The sequence below is a fragment of the Chiloscyllium punctatum genome, chromosome 10 (genome assembly GCF_047496795.1).
Source record: "Chiloscyllium punctatum isolate Juve2018m chromosome 10, sChiPun1.3, whole genome shotgun sequence".
Classification (NCBI taxonomy): Eukaryota; Metazoa; Chordata; class Chondrichthyes; order Orectolobiformes; family Hemiscylliidae; genus Chiloscyllium; species Chiloscyllium punctatum.
Genome location: NC_092748.1, coordinates 22,599,727 through 22,621,144, shown reverse-complemented (window position 1 = coordinate 22,621,144; position 21,418 = coordinate 22,599,727). Strand labels below are relative to the sequence as shown.

General features: G+C 40.3%; 1 protein-coding gene across 4 annotated transcripts in view; it reads right to left on the bottom strand.

The window, feature by feature from the left end:
* The window catches only part of LOC140481940 (protein FAM117B-like), a 223,704-nt gene that overhangs the window by 97,873 nt on the left and 104,413 nt on the right, over nt 1-21,418 (bottom strand). The window contains exon 5 of one of the 4 annotated variants that reach the window (XM_072578674.1): nt 195-293. The exons of the other annotated variants lie outside the window; for them this stretch is intronic. Coding sequence (XP_072434775.1) covers nt 195-293 — 99 coding nt within the window. The remainder of the gene's footprint in view (nt 1-194; nt 294-21,418) is intronic. 4 annotated transcript variants of the gene reach the window in all.

Genomic DNA, 21,418 nt, shown 5'->3' with positions numbered 1-21,418 from the left:
TTCACGTTTTCCATACTACACTTCATCTGTCAGATACTTCTGCCCACTCACTGAACTTATCTAAATCCTTCAAACTTTTTAGATCTTCTTTACACTTTCCTATTTGGTTCTGTCTTTGAATTTAGCACCCTGTCTTTGCACCCCAAATTAAGTAATTCATGTAAACTGGAAAAAGGTTGAGGCTCAGCACATACCTCTGTGGGTTTCCATTTGCCACTCCCTGCCAAAGAACCAAAATGCATGTTCTGTTCTCTTCCAGGCAGCCAAACCTCTTGTCGTACTAGCCTTTTGCCCTAATAAATTGGTTAAATAAGTTAGATAAATTGGCAAAACTGTGCTGATTTATCCTGATCTTGACTTTTTCTCAACATGCAGGTTTAAACTTTATTGATCAATTTGTAAAGTTAACTGGCCATTAGTATCCTGTATCCTTTCTCCTTCACTCTTGCATAGTGGGATTGTGTTTGTTACTTTTCAATCTGATGGAACTTTTCCTGAAATTAGATTAGATTACTTACAGTGTGGAAACAGGCCCTTCGGCCCAACAAGTCCACACCGCCCCGCCGAAGCGTAACCCACCCATACCCCTACATCTATATCTACCCCTTACCTAACACTACGGGCAATTTAGCATGGCCAATTCACCTGACCTGCACATCTTTGGAGTGTGGGAGGAAACCCACGCAGACACGGGGAGAACGTGCAAACGTGGGAAATGTGGGAATTTTGGAAAATTAACATCAATGCATCTACTCCTTATCAGTCATCTCTTTTAAGACCCTAGAGTGAAGACCGTCAGGATCATAGACACAGCCTGCAGCTCCATCAGGTTACTTTTTATCATTTCCCTGGGGTTTGTAATATCAAGAAGTTACTTCCCACCCCCTAATGCACAGTTACTACAGAAATGCTTTTTATATTTTCTACTGTGAAGGTAAACAAAATATTTGTTCATTTTATCTATCATAGAGTCAGAGTTGCTCTGCATGGAGTCAAACCCTTGGGTCCAACTCACCCATGGTGACCAGATATCCGAAATAAATCTAAACCCAGCATTTGGCCCCTGTCCCTCTATGGTCCTTTTCAAGTATCCATCCAGATGCCTTTTAAATGGCACAATTGTACAAGCCTCCACCACTTCCTCTGGCAGATCATTCCATACACACACCACCATTTGTGTGAAAATTAGATTAGATTACTTACAGTGTGGAAACAGGCCCTTCGGCCCAAAAAGTCCACACTGACCCGCCGAAGCTCAACCTACCCTTCCCCTACATTTACCCCTTTCACCTAACACTACGGGCAATTTAGCATGGCCAATTCACCTGACCTGCACATTTTTGGACTGTGGGAGGAAACCGGAGCACCCAGAGGACACTGGGAGAATGTGCAAACTCCACACAGTCAGTCGCCTGAGTCGGGAATTGAACCTGGGTCTCTGGCGCTGTGAGGCAGCAGTGCTAACCACTGGGCCACCGTACCACCCACTAAATGTTATTCGTCAGGTCCCTTTTAAGTCTTTCCTTGCACACCTCACACCTACGTCCTTCAGTTTGGATTCCCCTACTCAGGGAAATAACCTCAGCTATTCACCCAACACATGCCCCTCATGATATTATAAACTCAGAGAAGGACACCCCTCAGCCTCTGACTCTGCAAGGAAAAAGGCTCCAGCCAATCAGCTCTCCCTATAGCTCAAACCTGGCAACACCCTCATAAGTAGTTTCTGAACCCTTACAAATTTAACATCTTTCCCAAAGCAGGGAGACCAGAACTGAATACTGTACTCCGAATGTGACCTAACCAATATCCTGTACAGCCACAATATGACATCCCAATTCCTATACTAAATGCACTCACCAATAAAGACACCTTCTTTACTCCCTTATCTATCTGCAACTCCACTCCCAAGGAACTATGAACTTACACCCCAACACTCCCCAGGACTTTACCATTAAGTGTATAAAGCCTGTTCTGATTTGCCTTTCCAAAATGCAACAGCTGATATTTATCTAAATTAAACTCCATCTGTCACTCCTCAACCCAACTGTTCAAGGTCCAGTTATACTCTGAGAAATCTTCTTCACTGTCCACTGCACCACCAATTTTGGTATCATCTGCAAACTTACTAACTACACCTGCTATATTTGTATCCAAATCATTTATATAAATGACAAAAAGCAGTGGACTCAGCAGTAACCCTTGCAGCACAATGCTGGTCACAGGCCTCCAGTGTGAAAAATAACCCTCCACCACAGCCCACTGTCTCCTACCTTCAAGCCAATTTTGTATCCAAATGGTTAGTCCATATAGACAACGTTCATCGCTCTGCCTTCAATCTTCTTTGTCACTTATTCAAAAACCTCAATCAAGTTAGTGACAAATTTCTGTGCTTAATTTTACAACTGCCTGCACATCAGATAGTTGTTTTCTGATCAGGACCCTTATGAAGAAGATAATGCACTGTTGCATCAAAAATTTGAAGAATCTGATCGAATTTTACATTGGGAAGATCATCTCATGGACTTCAGCAGCTCAAATAGGCAAATGACCATCACAATCTCAAGTATAATCAGGAGTGGGGAATAAATATAGTCCTTGCCAGCAACATCTATATTCCATGAATTAACTATAAATAAAGGTTGAGCAAAATTATACCAAATTATACAGATTTTGATCAACTGAAGTTGTAGAGTCAAGCTTTGCATTATGCTTGCAGAAGTTTGAATGATAAACACTGCTTGCCTTGAGGGACCAACATTAATGACATCCAGGTATCAGATTGCCAACCTTCAACAAATGAACTTTATGACTTGCCTTAAGACTTTCGACAGAGGCAAAATCTGGTAGTAACAAACTGGCTACCTCTTGGTGGCCTACCTGAATTTTTACCACTTTAAGTATGACCAAATACCTTTCAAATCTCCTTCTTCCCGAATTTCCTTCCCAAAGAGAGATGCTTACTCAATGGCCCAAAAATCTATCAGAGCTCTTCAGGCAGCACCTTCCAAACACACAATTACTACCATCAATATCACAAGGTCAGCAGATACATAAGAACTATACCACCTGCAAGGGCACCTTCACATACCATCCTAACTTTGGAATATATTTCCATTACTTTGCTGATGGCGAGTCAAAAATCCTAGAATTCCCTCCATAACTGCATTGTTGGTCTACCTACACAAAATGGATTCAAAAGTTCAAGGAAGTAACTCACCCCGCCTTCATAACAGCAAATGGAACAGGCCAAAAATGTACATATTCAAGAATTCATTTAAAAACTACTTGCTCAAGATTAGAATATCAAAGATAGGAACAGAACATTGGTCTCTCCGTTCCATTAATACTTAAATGCATGCCAATTCCACAGGGTACAACACAGGCAAGATATATATTTGCAAGTTGGTTCCATTAGTTCTATTATTGTTCTCTCTCTTACACTCATGTGCTTAATTTTGGAAAAAAAATCATTTGAATTATTGAGTCACACAGTAGCAATCCTACTGCTGGAGGAATGGAATCTAGCCAGAAGGTTTGGCAATTTGAAAAGCATCAAGAGTGCAAAACAATATTTAAAAATACAGTATTTGTTGCATGACCTGGCACTCCCATAAGTTGTGTATGTTGAACATTTTAGATGGCAGCATATTAAAACTTCTTAATAGGCAGTATATTGAAACTGCAATCACAAATGTCTGCTTTTTTCACCCAAGGAATATTGAGACCACTAGGTAAGTTTTGATCAAGTAATAACTAAGCTCAAAAATGCACTCTTTAGGGGCACACTTTTCATTCTATTGCTACACTAGTTAGTTTACACTGCAAGCACACTGTCCCCTCAATTCGGTGGTGTTTTTCAAATCATAAAATTTACTGAAACTGGCTTTGCTGATGTTCCTTTTTTTGAAAAATAATGGAGACCCTTTATAAACCACTAACAAAGAAAGATTATACTAAATGAATACATCCTATGAACAGTTCAGTTGCTTCTCATTGTAAAGTATTGTTAAGTACAAGAATAACGATATCTTTTACATCAAAGTTACTTAGGAAACCACTGTTTTAGTGCCTGAAAAACGTCCATTTGGCTTGCAATTCTTGGCTACCAGCACATGACAGAAGTTTTATTTTATTTTCTTTCTTCCATTCATCATTGAATTGAAGCAAATAATTCCATTGTCCATCAAATGACTAAAATTAAGCAACATCACTGATGGGATAGGTCTACCTCTATAGTATTCTCTTTGAACGGACTGCAGAAGCAAGTGAAAGTGCCACGTAAGTAAATGATACCTGAAAACTTTGCAGACATACAGGGTGTGAAGAATGGAGATAACTAACCCCTTTCAAATTGTGTACCAGTTGATGGGAATATCCTGTGTCCATGATATACTGCCTTGATTAAATGAAATAAATTTCTAAATAATGAAACCAGGAAATCAAAGTCAACTTTAGGTGCAAAATGACAGGAGGAGGAAAGCAAGGAGGATAAAGAACAAATGCAGAAGTGCAACAACATCAAAGAGAGATTTTAAAAAAGCTAAAGAAAACATACCACATTGATTAATTTAGCATGGACTCTGCTTTGAAACCAAATCAAAATAGCTAAGATGCTCGCATTAATGCTTTGCGTCAAAATGGAATTGCTTTTGTTTCATCAGTCAAATGGCAATCCATAAACATTTGCTTAACAGTCCTAGAAGTCACCGTTTTCACAAATTTGCAGAGGACTGCAACCAAGGCTTTCTGGTCTCCACTATCATGTGCGCAATGAAGGTAATCAGTTAAAACATAACACTTTTACAGCTCGTAAGCTTCCACCAATTGCTGCTAGTCAATGCACTAGTAATTCAGAAAACAAGGCTGGTGTTTTGGGGATATGGGCTCAAATTCCAATCTGATACCTTTAACAGAAGCAAGCCTAATGCAACCATGAATCAACTGTCAACTATTATAAAAACCCATCTGGTTCACTCATGTCAGTCAGGGAGAGAAAGTAGACATTCTTACATGGTCTGTTTTACACATGATGCCAGATCCATAAAATCATACGATTAGCAGCAGAATTAAACCATTCAGTCCATCAAGTCTGCTCAACCATTCGATCATGGCTGATACAATTTCTCAACCACATTCTTCTGCCTTCTCCCAGTACCTACTTATTTCTGTCTTAAATTTACTCAATGACCAGGTCTCCACAGCCTTCTGCAGCAATGAGTTCCACAGTAATGCAGCTGACTCTTAACTGCCCTCGGAATTAGTCTAACAAACCTCTCTGGTGAATCATATTATTGATCAGACCACATCTCCTCAAAACACTTCATGAAGATAGCCTAGACTCTAACTTTTTCTTATTTTAAAGGCAAATGTCAATTGCCATGTTCCAGATGCAATGTGACTTGTCCAGCTACTTGACATTAAGCAAAAACAACTTACTTGTGGGCGGCACGGTGGCACAGTGGTTAGCACTGCTGCCTCACAGGCACCAGAAACCCGGGTTCAATTCCCGCCTCAGGCGACTGACTGTGTGGAGTTTGCACGTTCTCCCCGTGTCTGCGTGGGTTTCCTCCGGGTGCTCCGGTTTCCTCCCACAGTCCAAAGATGTGCAGGCCAGGTGAATTGGCCATGCTAAATTGCCCATAGTGTTAGGTAAGGGGTAAATGTAGATGTAGGGGTATGGGTGGGTTACGCTTCGGCGGGGCGGTGTGGACTTGTTGGGCCGAAGGGCCTGTTTCCACACTGTAAGTAATCTAATCTAATCTTAAACACTATAGTTAAAATATAACTAAAAGAAAGAGGAATTTAGATAATTTGACTACTGGGAAATTTAACTGAATAGTAGATACAGTAATTGTTTAACTGTTCCAATATTGTAACATCCTGGGAAAAAAAGGCAAATTCAGACATAGATTCTTTCATACAGTTCTCCAATTCAGGAGGAAAATACATGAGAAAATTCAGAGTGTAGCAGCTAGAAGACATTTACTGAAACTTCCAACTCTGTTGAATACCCAACAGTTTCTGATGTAACTAAAAAACCAAAGCCCACCAATCCTGATTTGAGAGAGCTGGCCACACCCATTCAGGCTTTAAACAAAAACTCAAGGCCTCCCAAACTGTTTACTCCAGTGGTTTTGGTAGACTGCTCGATGCCTTTGCCTTACAACCTCTCTTTAAAACAAAAGAATAAAATAACCTCTGACAGCCACACCATTATCACAATCAAACATTAGAAAGTTTATGCCAAGGAATAAGAAAATATAAATGGATAGCCTGGCATAGATTGAGGTACCAGACACTCAACAGCAAACACAGCCTTTCAATCTTGCAAAGTTTGCCTCACCAACATCTGGGGACTTGAGCCAAAACTAGGAAAAAGGTGTCCTACAGGTAACAGTCAGAAATAGATATATGGAATCATCAAGATAATACTTCAGGCATCACCATTTTGATCTCCAGGTTTGTCCTACCTACAAATCCACCACAGATGGTGGCACAGTAATGTATAGCATGGAAAAAGTTGCACTAGGAATTCTCAACACTGACTCCATATTCCAATGACATCTTACAGCATCAAACCTGGGCAAACTAACACTGCCTCTCAGCTAGTCAATCAATACTTCTCTTTGTTTTTAACACTATTCATCATAGGGAACATGTGAGAAGCTGTTATTAAAGGTATTAAAACAGGGCACTTAGCTAAGTTCAAGGTAATCAGACAGAGTTAACGTGGTTTTGTGAAAGGGAAATCATGTTTGACCAGTCTACTGGAGTTCCTTGAGAAGGCAACAGTTCAGGTTAGATTACTTACAGTGTGGAAACAGGCCCTTTGGCCCACCAAGTCCACACTGACCCTCCGAAGAGTAACCCACCCACCCTACATTTACCTCTTCACCTAACACTACAGGCAACTTAGTGTTTGAGCCAATTTACCTAACCTGCACATTTTTGGACTGTGGGAGAAAACCGGAGCACCCAGAGGAAACCCACACAGACACAGGGAGAATGTGCAAACTCTACACAGACAGTTGCTTGAGGCGGGAATTGAACCCGGGTTTCTGGTGCCTGTGAGGCAGCAATGCTAACCACTGTGCCACCGTGCCGCCCGCTATGGATAAAGGGCGAACCAACACATATATTGTACTTGGACTTTTGGAAGGAATTTGATAATGTGCCATCTCAAAGATTACTGCAGAAAATGAAAGCTCATGGTATAGGGACAGTATATTGGTATGGATAGAAGACTACTTGGATAAGAGGGAACAGAAGGTAGGCATAAATGGATCTTGTTCAGGTTGCAAGATGTAACAAATGCTTTGTCACAATGATTGGCGATGGACTTTCAATCGTTTACAGTTAATTTAAATGACTTCAATAAAGCGATAAAGATATGGTTGCCAAATTTGCTGATGACACCAATACAGGTCGCAAAGTAAATTGCGAAGAGGAAACTAGGAGGCTACAAGAAGACTGATAGATTAATGAGCAAAGATCTTGCTAATGCAATGTGTGTGGGAAAATGTGACATTGCCAATTTTGGCCGGAATAGAAAAGCAATTATCCAAATGGTAAGAGATTGCAGAGCTGAGAGGCAGACGGATCTGGGAGTCATAATGCCTGACTGGCAAAATGCTAATAGGCAGATAGAGGAAAGCCAACTGAATGTTATCGATTATCATGAGGGGAATTGAATACAAAAGTAGAGGGGTAATGCATCTGGGAAACTGTGCAGAGTACAGAGGAACTTCGATTATCCAAAGGACACAGGCAGGGAGTATTTCGTTCAGTTAATCGAATGCCGGATAGCATAGTTAGCCAAGCATCAGGACCTCGTGATCTTGTTCAGATAATCCGAAATTCGGTTAACAAAATACCGGAAAATTGAGGTTCCTCTGTATTGGAAATATATTTATGGAAACATATAAATGCATTGGAGACATTTTAGAAAAGGTTTACCAGATTAAAACCAAGAATGAGAGGATGGTCTTACGAGGAAACAGTGGACAGACTAGCCTGGAGATTAGGACAGTCGATGCCTATTTGATTGAAACTTACAAGATCAAGAGGAGTCTTCAAAGGATGGAGGTGGAGATGGTGTTTCCTCATGCGAGAATCTAGAACTAGGGGCTTCTGTTTAAAAATTAAGCCTCACCCATTTAAAAACAGAGATGAAGCAAATACTTTTCTCTGAGGGTTGAAAGTCTTTGGAATTCCTTTCCTGAAAAAATGTGGAGATAAGACTCTACGTACATTTTTAAGGCAGAAGTAGATAAATTATTACGGTGGTGAAAGATTATTAGCAGTGGGCAGGAATGCAGATTATAAAATTACAATCAGATCAGCCATGATCTGATTGAATGGCAGAGCAGGATCTGATTGAATGAGCCAATTTCTGCTCCAATATGTCCTACTTCATTGCTTTACTCTTTGCTTTGCTATAATCTGAGAAACCTGTACAGCAACTTTAATAAACCATCAGATAAACTTCAGTTAGTGTCCCTAATTATCAAACACGGTCTCTCCTGCCTACTTTTAAGGACTTCGCAAAACACCTCTCAAACTATACATTTAGTCAGCTCCCTAGTATGAACTTCTTGAACTGGTGTTAATTGTGGTTTTTTTATTACAGATCAGTGAAGCACCTAAATTAAAGGCAATCCATAAATGCAAATTGGAGTTACAGATAAGATTGGAGTTACAATATCGAGTCAATCATCTCAAATTTGAAGAAACTGGGCAAGGAAATGTTAATCTGATGCTGACTCCTCTCCAAAGTACTCATTCATGTGAGCCAAAACCTTCTCTCCCTGCTCCCAGCTTTCTTTTGCAAAATAGTTACTGTGCAACTTAGATCTGGAGCTTGAAAAGGAACACTTCTGGGTATTGTTAATGATTTAGAACCATTGACAAAAGGGTGGCAAGCTGAATGATTCAACGTTCCCAGAACCGAAGCACACTTATAAATCATGGTCAACTGTGTATACTTGGGGAGCCCAATGATAATGTCATTAATGAACCTTCAACAGAAAAAAAAATCATTTAAGATCATTGAGGCTAGTAGTAATGTAATGGTCTATATGTAACAAGAGGACCCAGTTTCATAATTTCCACAGTTAATAATTACAATGACTGCTGGACTCCCAACACCAAACAATGAAGCCGGGATTTGACTTACACTGTACTTCGTGTTGTATCTTCACCAAGAAACACATTGTACTAAGATCACATACGACGTAAACGCTGAAATAGCTCATTCAGTCCATTGAGTCTGCTCCATCAATGAAATCATGGCTGATCATATAATCCTCAATTTCACTTTCATGCCTTTTTCTTTAACCCTCGTCTCCCTTATTGATTAAAAATCTCTTTCAGCCGAGAATATACATAACTACCCAGTCTTGGTAGCCCTCTCCAGTAAAAATTTCACATTTTCACTAACCTCAAAGAATTAATGCTTCCTCATTTCTTCTTTTAAATATTTGAATCCTTATTGAGATTGTGCCCTCAGGTCCTAGACTCTCTCACACCAAGAAACAATCTCTCTACATCAACTCCATCAAATCATTTTCCATGTTTCAATAAAGTTGCATCCTGTTCTTCTATGTTCCAATGAGTTCAGAGCCAATCTACTCAACCTCTCGGCATAAGACAGTCCCTCCATACCGACCAGACATGTGAACCTTCTCTGAATTGCCTCCAATGCCAGTACATCTTTCCTTAGGTATGGAGCCCAAAACTATTCACAATATTCCAGCCGTAGACTGACTTATATTTTCAAGTTTCCTCAAAACCTCACTACTTTTATATTCCATTCTCATTAACATACAACTTGCAGTCTAAAATGAACATACCGAAGTAATAAAACAATAAAGGTTATGAGAGATTATGGATAGCGCTTTAATGCAGAGATGCAAACTGGAATTTGAATTGAGCTTGAAGAATTTCCTGTCAAAAACAATTTTTCCTTGATCTTGGGCCTTTTGTCTGTTTTTTTGTATGCCATAAACTAATTGGCTCTTTCAGAAGTAGAGTCTTGCATGCATAAAGTTTAGTGTTTACATGAATTGCAAATTGTTTTTATTTGAAGCATTTCTTTTGAACTTTTGGATGTTACGAAAACATGGACCCTAGTCACAGGAATATACTAAAATTAGATATTCTAAGCTGTAAGCTTAAACTTCAAATGATTTGCTCACACCCACTGTACTGTCACTTTTTTTTGCATTGTTCAAAATCTGCAATACAAGTCGTGCTCTCTTGGAGTGTGGGTACTATACCATAGTTGACCCTCATTAACACACCACTTGAGCCAGCTGAATGCCTCATAACCAGGACACCATTATACTGCAAATTTAACTTGAGAAAAAAAGCACCATTTGAGAAAACAATACAGTACTATACAAACTGGTGGCGTGTGACTGCTGAACGCATCAGTTGGAGCTGTCTCACATCACATTCATTATGAATAAGCATCAAACTCAATGCCTGCTGTTAGAACAGCAGAGAACCACCATTCAACTGGTGAATACAAAGTCCTGATCTGAGGGTATGTTTTGTGCCATTCAAATTAATTTGCTTTTGAATTTTTATATTTTAAACTCCTTACTACTGCTGCCATGCAAAATTGCTTTAGATTCCCCAGCTAATTCTGTTTTACACAAGTGTGTGATTGTCCAGGAACACCTGGATTGGCACAAGTGTAACAAAGTGCAAACCATTTTCTTCTATTTAATTTATCCATTTGGTAACTTGATAAAAATGTCATAACCATGCCACAAAACAAACATTTACCAGAAGTACCTCTTTTCATCTCAAACATGTGATATAAAACTTGTATTTGCAAGAGTTAAATAAATTAGCAATGAAAGAAAACATTGCTTATCTTTCCTCAAAGCTAAACAAATTCACAATTTTATATTAGCTAGGCATCCAAGGTCAATTTCAAATCCATACTGTGCACAAAAAGTACTCATTTTCATTTAAATTCTCTAATTTGAATCCTTGCTCTGGATTTTCACAACAGAGGCTGGTGTTTCTCTCCTTCCACCCTATAGAATCTACAATATTAAAGATTGTGGACATCAAGTTTCTACAGAAATGCAGGCAAGCAGGAAAGATGCCAAAAGGATTACGGATCACGAACCCACTCAAGTCGACCTACAACACAGACTACGCAGAGAGACTTTGCCACCGCACCTCTCGCAAACTCCTCAAACATCTTGTGCACCAACTCTACAGCAGGTGCCACAACCTTGAAATTCAGATGGAGTCCACACTCTCAGCCTACACTCAGGATACAGCAGTGTGGTTACGTGATATTGCCAAACAGGCAAGGCAACAAAACTATACGACGTATATGCACACCAAGAAGAAACTGGAGAAACTTGGCATGATCACCAGCAGTAGCCAAGCCCACCCTGGCGCCATAGTGGATAACGTTATCACTGCGAGAAAGTCAACTGTCAACTTACTGGACCACACCCTTCGACCCGAAGAGATTGAAGTCCTTAGCAGGGGTCTCAATTTCTCCCCCACCACCAAACTGGACCCCATGGTTCTTGCAGCAGACACGGAGGAGAATGAGACTCCGGGAATTCTTTCAAGATGCCAGCAGTAATCCTAATGAACCCACTGACAAACCGGAACAGTCATCGCAGGGATCCACAGATGAGCGACTAAAGAATGAGTCAACGTGGACCCCACCAGAGGATCGCTGCCCTGGACTTGACATGTATGCCCAAACCGTCAGGAAATATATAAATGCCAGATTCATCAGCCCCACTCACAAGGTAGAGCAAAACATCACCCGATCACAATGCAACACCATCCATGCTCTCAAAACCAATCACAACAATGTCATCAATCCAGCAGATAAAGGAGGAGCCATCATCATTCAGAATAGAACAGATTACTGCAAGGAAATGTACCGACAACTGAACAACCAGGAACACTACAGGCAACTGCTGGCCAATCTGACCAAAGTGCACACGCATGAACTAAACACATTGATCAGGACTTTGGATCCAGTCCTTCAGAGTTCCCTACGTGCACTCATCCCATGTACTTCTTGAAAAGGCAACTTCTACTGCCTTCCGAACATAAAACAAAGCCAATACACTAGGACGTCCCATCGTATCAGGCAATGGGACCCTGTGTGAGAGTCTCTTTGGCTATGTCATTGAGGCATCCATGCCGAAGGCATCTTGAAACTCATTGTACAGGGGATGCCCAGCTTCTGTCGCGACACTAATGATTTCTTACAGAAACTCAGCACCCACAAACCAGTCAAACCGGGAACATTCCTCGTCACAATGGACGTTCCTGCACTCTATACCAGCATCCCTCACAATGACGGCATTGCGGCAACAGCCTCAGTACTCAACAGCAACAACGGCCAATCTCCAAACACTGTCCTACAACTCAACCGCTTTATCCTCAATCACAACGTCTTCACCTTTGACAACCAGTTCTTCATCCAGACACATGGAACAGCCATGGGGACCAAATTTCCACCCCAATATGCCAACATTTTCATGCACAGGTTCAAACAAGACTTCTTCTCTACGCAGGACCTCCAACCAACACTATACTACAGGTACATTGACGACACTTTCTTCCTCTGGACCCATGGCGAGGAGTCACTGATAAAACTACACAGTGATATCAACGAGTTTCAACTCACCACGGACTACTCTCTACTATCTGTCTCATTCTTGGAAACATGCATCTCTATCAAGGATGGCACCTCAGCACCTCAGTCTACCGCAAACCCACGGATAACTTCACGATGCTACACTTCTCCAGCCTCCACCCGAAATATACTAAAACAGCCATTCCCTATGGACAAGCCCTACGCATACACAGGATCTGCTCAGATGAGGAGGATCGTGATGGGCACCTGAAAATACTCAAGGATGCCCTCATAGGAACGAGATACGATGCTCAACTCATTGACCACCAGTTCCAACGTGCCACAGCGAGGAGCCGTAACAACCTCCTGAGGAGACAGAAACAAGCTGCAAACGACAGAGTACCCTTTGTTGTCCAGTACTTCCCAAAAGCCAAAAAACCAAGCTATGTTCTACGCAGCCTGCAACACATAATCGATGAGGATAAGCACCTCGCCATGACTCCACAACCAGCAAACAATCTTTAAACAACCCTTTAAACGCCTTTAAACAAACAGTAAATCTCAAACAGATTATTGTTCGTAGCAACTGCCAGGCTTTCAGGACAACTCCATACAACTCTGTCATGGTAGATGCTGCAAGACGTGTCAGAGTGTGGATATAGATACCATCATGCACCTCAGCCAATGTTATCTATCTCATACGTGCAGACAAAGATGACCTGAGGCATGGTATATTGGTGAGACTGAGCAGAGGCTATGGCAACAGATGAATAGGCACCACGCAACAATCAACAGACAGGAGTGTCCCCTCCCAGTCAGAGAACACTTCAGAGGTCAGGGACATTCGACCTCGGACGTTCAGGTGACCATCCTCCAAGGCGGACTTCGGGATAAACAGCAATGAAAAGTGGCCGAGCAAAGTCTGATAGCCAAGTTCGGTACGCAGGGGGATGGCCTCAACCGGGAACTTGGGTTCATGTCACAATGCAGGTGACCCCATTGCACTATACACAAACACAGACAGTCCTACACAGACAGACAGACAGACAGAGACACACACACACAGACTTATACCCATTTATACTCTCACTCACACACATGCACCTACTCTCTTACAGGCACTCACAACACCTCCCGACCAACACAAACACACATGCGCACATACACTTTACAAATTTGCACTTTGGAGAGTTACATTTTACTTAGCTCAAAAACTGCATGAATCCATGTAAGATTCTGTAAATTCATTTTTTTAGATTAGAATTAGTCTAGACATTGTGGCACAGACAGTATCACACAGGGGACCTCACACCTTCAATACATAATCTGGGCTGACAGACATCAATTGTTAAAGTTCACTTGAGAATGAAACTTTTTTAAAAAAGTTTTGCAATTTACATATGAAAGAATTGAAACCAACGTGGTCATTCTAACAGATGAGAGGCTTAACAAACAATCCAGGTCTTTTTCAATATATAATTTCAGTTACATCACACGGTAAACTTCTGCTATAAATTCTGTATGTTACGATCTTATACTCCACAACCACCTGATGAAGGAGCAGCGCTCCGAAAGCTAGTGCTTCAAATTAAACCTGTTGGACTATAACCTGGTGTTGTGTGATTTTTAACTTTGTACAACATTAAAGAGCTGTTAGATTATACCTCAACTTTCTAAATCAAGGGACTCCAAGCCAAATTTATGCATCCTGTTGTCATTTAAGCCTACAAGCACTCCTCTAGGCCAACAATGATGCCCAAAAATGAACATACTAAGGAGGAGCCTGACAAAAAGCCAATATCCCACCATAATTTTTGACTACTTTATGTATCTTGCACTAACATTTGATTATCTTGTAAGCTTGTTTTCACAAGTTAATCCTTGAAGCCTCAGCATGATTTTGGAATACTTCAAAACCACCCTAAGCCAACACAAACCTAATGAGGCGCTCCAACATGGCAGGTACATATTAGAAAATAATAAATAGCCCCAACTGTATTCTGGACAGAGAAGAGTAATGAGTCAGATCTGCCTTTCTGTGCAAATCAATATTTCCAGCAATCACTGTGATGGACTCAAAAGAGGTGCGTGCAAGTAAGACAAAAACCTAGAAGTTGCCTTAAAGTAGACTGGTTCTGACAATTCAGAAGAGTTGTAAACTTTACTGAAAGAAAAAATGAAGTTCCATTGTGCAAGACATTAGATGTTTGTTGGATGAATACACAAGGCATTTTTTTCGTCTGTATTGCATTAAAGAAGCTTTCTAATAAAATTTGAAGTTGTAGTTAAAACGGTATTACTTTAGCTGTAGTGTGGTTGATCAATTATTTCTACAGGACAGCATTTATCTGCAGCACAATAGAAATTACAAGGATTATAAAATTATCGAAGGACATGCTAGAGATCTCAGAAGAGGTCTCAGAAGACCTCAGAAGTCGAGGGTGTGGTCCCAGTTAAAATTTTGTCCAGTACGTCATGACCAGATTCAATGTTAACATCAATTCTAAGAAAACACCTGGGAAAGAAAGGTTTGGCTTAAGTGAGGTCCAGCTTCCTCAATGACCAAATTATGATTAAGATTATTGGAAAATAACAGATGTTCCAAGCACAAACACGAAAAAAAAGTTTGGAATTGTTGAATTAAAGCCAAGAGATAAAGAAACCAACTCTCTGTCACTAACCACAACTTTGACTATTTAACAGTGTTCTCATCAGATTTACTCAATATGCAACTAACAATTAACATTACAGACCTCTGAGCTTCATGTCAGTGGTAGGGAAATTATTGGAAAAGATTCTCAGGTACAAGATCTATAAGCATTTCAAAGCAAATGGACCTATTAGCGATAGACAGCATGGCTTTGCGCAGGGGAGATCATGCCACACTAGCTTGATAGAGTTTTTTAAGGAGTTGACAAAGTTGATTGTGAGGGAAAAGTGGTTGATGCTGTCTATCTGGACTTCAGTGAAGCCTTTGACAAGGTCCCCATTGGCAGACTGCTACAAAAAGGTGCAGTCACAAGGTATCGGGGTAGGCTGGCAAGATGGATAGAACTGGCTTAGTCACAGGAGACACAGAGGAGCAGTGGAAGGTTGCTTTTCAGAATGGAGGGTTGTGACTCGTGGTATTCCACAGGGATCACTGTTGTGGCCTCTGCTGTTCGTGGTCTACATAAATGATTTGGAGGAAAATGTGGTTAGTCTAATTTTAAGTTTGCAGACAATACAAAGATTGGCAGAATTGCGCTCAGTGAGGGGGATTGTCAGATGATATAGCAGGATACAGATCAATGGAGGCATGGCAGGAAAATGCCAGATGAAGTTAAATCCAGACATATGAGGTGATGCATTTTGGAAGGTCAAGTACTGGTTTTTGGAATGGGGCAGCAGGGGGGTGGGGAATGCAAGGAGATGTTTGGAAGACATGTGCAAGCCAAGATTTTCACAAAGAGTGGTGAGTGCCTGCCAAAGGTGGTGGTGGAAGCAGACAACAGCGGCATTCAAGACACACCTGGATGGATACACAAATAGAAAAAAAATACCAATTAATGCATTTGGACACTGTCAAGAAGTTCTATCATAATTACATAATACAAAAATTCAAACTACCTTTGTTGTTATTGACCCATGTGCACTCTCTCAAACAATTAAGATATACAAATAAGCAAGGCTGAGAGTACTTTCTGCACTCTGCCTTTGTTCATTAGCATCAGAAACCCTCATCAGTGCCTTTTAGAATAACAAGTGGTGACCTCATTGAAATATTTGGGCTCTTAAGGGGCTTGGCAGGGTAAATACTGAGAAGATGTCTCCCCTCAGGAACACTGAAGGCCAAAGGGCATAATAAAGAGGTGTCAATTTAAGACAGATAAGGAGAAATGTATTGAGGGTTGAAAGATTTTAGAATTCCTTGCCATAAAGCTGTAGGAGCAGTGTCTGTGTCAATTTGTGTATGTCAGACTCGGATAAATTCACGACCAGTGGGGAAATCAAGCATTATGGGAAAACACAGCAAAATGGGCATAAGTAATGTTGGATCAGTCAGGATCCTATTGAATAACAGTGCAGGTTCAAGGGGCCAAACAGCCTACTCCTGTTCAAATTTCTTATAGCCAAAACTTTTTGTCAGTATCTTAGTTCACACCAAGTGCTAAATGACCTACATAACTCTCAATTCAGCTATGCCTCAATATTAAAATTCTTATTTGTGTTTTCAAATCGTTCTGCAGCCCTTCCTTTCCTTAAATGCAAAACCTCCTCCAAACCTTAAAAAACTCAATTGGCTTGGGGTTCTTTCAATTTTTATCTTTTCATATCTCTGATGTTAATCACGAGGAGTAGCAACCACGCCTTCAGCACCCGAGAATGACTCTGGGATTCCTCATTTACACTCTCATGCCTCTCCATCTGCTTCCTCCTTCAAGGCACTCCTTAAAACCTACTTCTTTCAACAGGTTTTTGCTAATAAGTCCAAATATTGCATGGTTTGGAGTCAAACTGTGTATAATTCTTTGCATGTTGAAGCAGCACAGGGCTTTTGATAATATTACAACTTTGGAGGAGTCCATTAAGCTCTTGTGACACAGTGATAGTGCCCCTACCCCTGGGTCCAGGTTGACCTCCCACCTGGCCAGATGCGTATCATAATGCATCTGAACAGATTGATTTAAAATATCTATAAGGATGGTAGGTGGGGACTTTGAAGCCTCAACCCATCTGTCCAAAAATTAGGGTCTCCTTATGTGCTAAGTAAAGAAGTGCGGATGGCTGGTGTTTCCAAATGACGTAAACTGGACATCTCTGCATCACATAGAATAATAGAGACATACAGCATAGAAACAGACCCTTCGGTCCAACCCATCCATGCCGACCAGATATCCCAACCCAATCTAGTCTCACCTGCCAGCACCCGGCTCATATCCCTCCAAACCCTTCTTCTTCATATACCCATCCAAATGTCTTTTAAATGTTGCAACTGTATCAGACTCCACCACTTCCTCTGGCAGCTCATCTGCCACTTTCATAGTCCATTGGCCCATCTGATCTTTCATTTTACCTTTGTACCAAGCTATAAGGTGCTGCAAAGTAAAGTATCAATTTGTAAAGTAAAAAAATGTTAAGGCAGACTACTCGCACAAGTACAAAATACCACTGCTGATAAGGGTGGCTGACTCGCAGATGCAAAAACGTGACTTTTGAGGGCGGGCCAAAGTTTTTGTTTCGTGTGTCCTGTCAACTTGCACACCATAATTTACCTTATATAACTTCAAGATGCTGTTGTCCTGATGGCACATTTCCAGCATTTGACGTTTCAAATCATTGACAAACATTCAGTAAACATTTTCTATGGAGATTCCAATCTGAAATTCAAAGTGTGCTTGCTGAATTCCCTTGGGAAACCGAGAATCAGTAGTCTATTAGAGTGTTAGTGTTAATTTTATTTTTTAACTGACATGATTCTCTGTCACGCACTGATGTATTTCTCCCCCACACATGCAAAATGCCTTTTGCAATAATTTTCAACTGCCATTTTTCCTCAGAACATATCTTTGATGTCCAACGAAGTTCAATAATTACATACTTCAAACCAATATGATCAAATTGACACACTAATGTGTTTTTATGAGTCAATACATTCAGTTAAACCTTTACTGAATGGCCACAGCTTTCAAAGGCCTGCTATATAATTTGATACATCCATCCAAATCTAGTTAATGTTGCCAAAGGCAATTCTGCTCTGTGCATAATCAGTAGCATTGAACCTAACTAATTGACAGAATGAATTGCCTTCTGTTAAAAAAATCAGTTTTGTTATTTTTACAAAATAAATCAAAGCTGGAGGGCAAACTTCAACAGCTTTATTCAAGCTATTAACAATTTTTAAAAATACAGGAACATTTATATGGGGAAGAATAAAAGGGCGGTTGTGGCAAACATCAGGAAAGCAGATTGACCAAAAACAGAAATGTGAATTTCACAACACAGATTAGAATAGATTAGATTTCCTACAGTGTGGAAACAGGCCCTTCAGCCTAACCAATCAACACCAACCCTCCGAAGAGTAACTCACCCAGACCCATTTCCTACTGACTAATACACCTATCACTATGGGCAATTTAGTATGGCAATTCGCCTAACCTGCACATCTTTGGACTGTGGGAGGAAACCGCAGCACCCGGAGGAAACCCACGCAGACACAGGGAGAATGTGTAAACTCCACACAGACAGTCATCCAAGGCTGGAATCGAACCTGGGACCCTGGTGCTGTGAGGCAGCAGTGCTAACCACTGAGCCACCGGGTTGCATTTTTTTAAAAAAAGAGCAAGCTTCCCTTTATCTAATGTGTTTTAGTGATGTTTATATTTGCACACATTCTAATGGTCAATGTCAGACAGCAGACAAAGAAAGATATAGAAACACAGACCTGGGAAACAAAGTGAACATAAACAAAACTAAAGATATTGAACATCTGAAGTAGCAACATTAAATATTGAAACTTGCAACAAGATGAGCAGAATCTACGGAGAAAACAGACATGGTCATTCAGATGAGAAACTCTCAATACCTGTTCTGTCTTCTCCAAAAAGGCTGCCTGGGTATTTTAATATGATTTTGAAGTGCTTTAGCAGTTCAAGGGAGAAGGATTGGGTTAGGCAGCCAGAGTACTAAGGGACATATCAGTAGATAGGTAATGGGTAAGCACAATTAATTAAGGGATCGAACCTGCGGAGGAATACATTGATAAAGCAACATCAACTAAAAATGCAGGCGACATCCCTCAGAAGTTTATCTCCCCATCATGATACTTATCACCTCACACTTGAAGGAAGAGTTGGACAGAATAAAGGAGAAAACAGCAACATGAAACAAATGGACAAGTAAAATTGTCATTTTAGTGAACAGGAGGTTAGGCTGCCTGACAAGTCAGTTTTGGTTGCTACAGTACTTCAGAATGTTTTAAAACTTATGGTAAACTTCCAAAAACACACTTTCAGTCCATTTTAGAATAGGAATGTTTTAAGATGCTGATGGTTTCATCAAATTACTTATGTTTCAAGTTTTAGAACAGGATAGTCTGCAACTTACAGTGTCATTAAGTTTCAGGATATAAACTACATGCATTTGATATCACTGCAAATATTATGATAATCTGAAAAGGTTTGGTTAAGAAAAAAATAATCATTGTGACAATCCTTACTTTGGAAGCAGTAGCAACAAGGATGAAGTTAATGCCGAGAAGCCACGGAGGCATAGCAAAAGAACTGAGGAACGTTAAAAAAAAGCATGTTTACAACTGTGTGACTGAATCAAAGGACAGAAAGCTGAAAACAGGGTTACAGCAGAGGCAATTATACAATTATATGCCAGCTTTGCAACAGCTGATCAGACAGTTCAACAAATCATTAATGGAGTCAGATAAAGCACTCTGCGAGGCTTTTGTGATATCAAGAGTTTCACAAGCTAAATTAAACAAATGGTACCCAAATCTGGACAAAATGAAAGTTGGGACACTTTGCTACAATACTTGGGTAGCAAGTACTAACAAAACCAAAAGGGGAGGGAGAAGCATTCCAGAGACCCAAGGAGGAGGTCTTTCACTCTGCTTCCTCAACCTTCTTGACACTTTACGAGCTGTTCACCAATGTACTAACACACACCTCTGCCCGACTCATTCCATACTTTATTCAGAAGTTTCACTCCCTAATTTCCACCTTAGGTCCCTTCCATAATCCTTCCCACACTCAGAAATGAATGCCAAATTCTGGACAATCCCAGGAAATTTGGGACAAAGTTACACCAACGAAGTAAATTCTGGAGAAGTGTGCTGTTTGGATGACAAGAGAGAGACTGGGTACTTCAATGAGTGCAGCAACCATTCTAAGTAACTTGAGGAACAGAGTCTAACTGCGAATAATGAAAATTCCTCCATTCTGGAGGCCAAATTGCAAAGATAATGAGATTCCACATGGTGCCACATTTGTGTGGTGTGAGACAATGAATGCTTGCAATCTTGTGACGTTGTCATTTTCATATCTAGTATCCCATGGATACTTTTAATTTATGTTTAATTTTTATGACTTCAGATTCATCTTGAAGTTGCAAAAGATAGAACCTTGGTAATTTCACCATTTGGGGTCATTTAGTACATTTGGCTATTTTATTATAATTTCAGTGAAGGAACTGTAAATCCATTTTCATAAATTATTCTGCTCTGTAAAATGTTCAAAAGGACAAATAGACAGAGATAGTGGATGAGTACAAACAGCCTCAAGCATTAAAATCTTGGTTCCAGAGGATTTTCTTTTCATGCACCAATAATTCAGACATCAGTCGTTTCAGGTCTTATTTATTTCATAGTTAAAACTAACTTTTGTCGATGTCATATTCCAAAATAACAAATGGCAATAATACTCCAGTGCAGTCCATAACCTAACCAAGCTTCTAACAGAGGTTTAAAATTTCCAAATGACCAAAGCTTAATTAAGAGTTAAGAGATTAACAATCAGAAGTACAACATAAAGAAATCCCCAGTAATACAGGGTCAACTCTGACGTATGTCCTCAGTTTTTTCTATTCATTTCCATTGATCCTGCTCTTGCATTCTTCGACTGTTTTCCCAATAAAGATTTGAGTGAAACTCAACCTGAGGTGCACACTGGAAAGACCAAATTAATTATCTTCAACTCCTATCACAAACACCACATTTTTGCCATTGACTCACATTCAACCAGACTATTGACAATCTCAACATCCTGTTTAAATGCATCTTGGTGACTCCTCTCC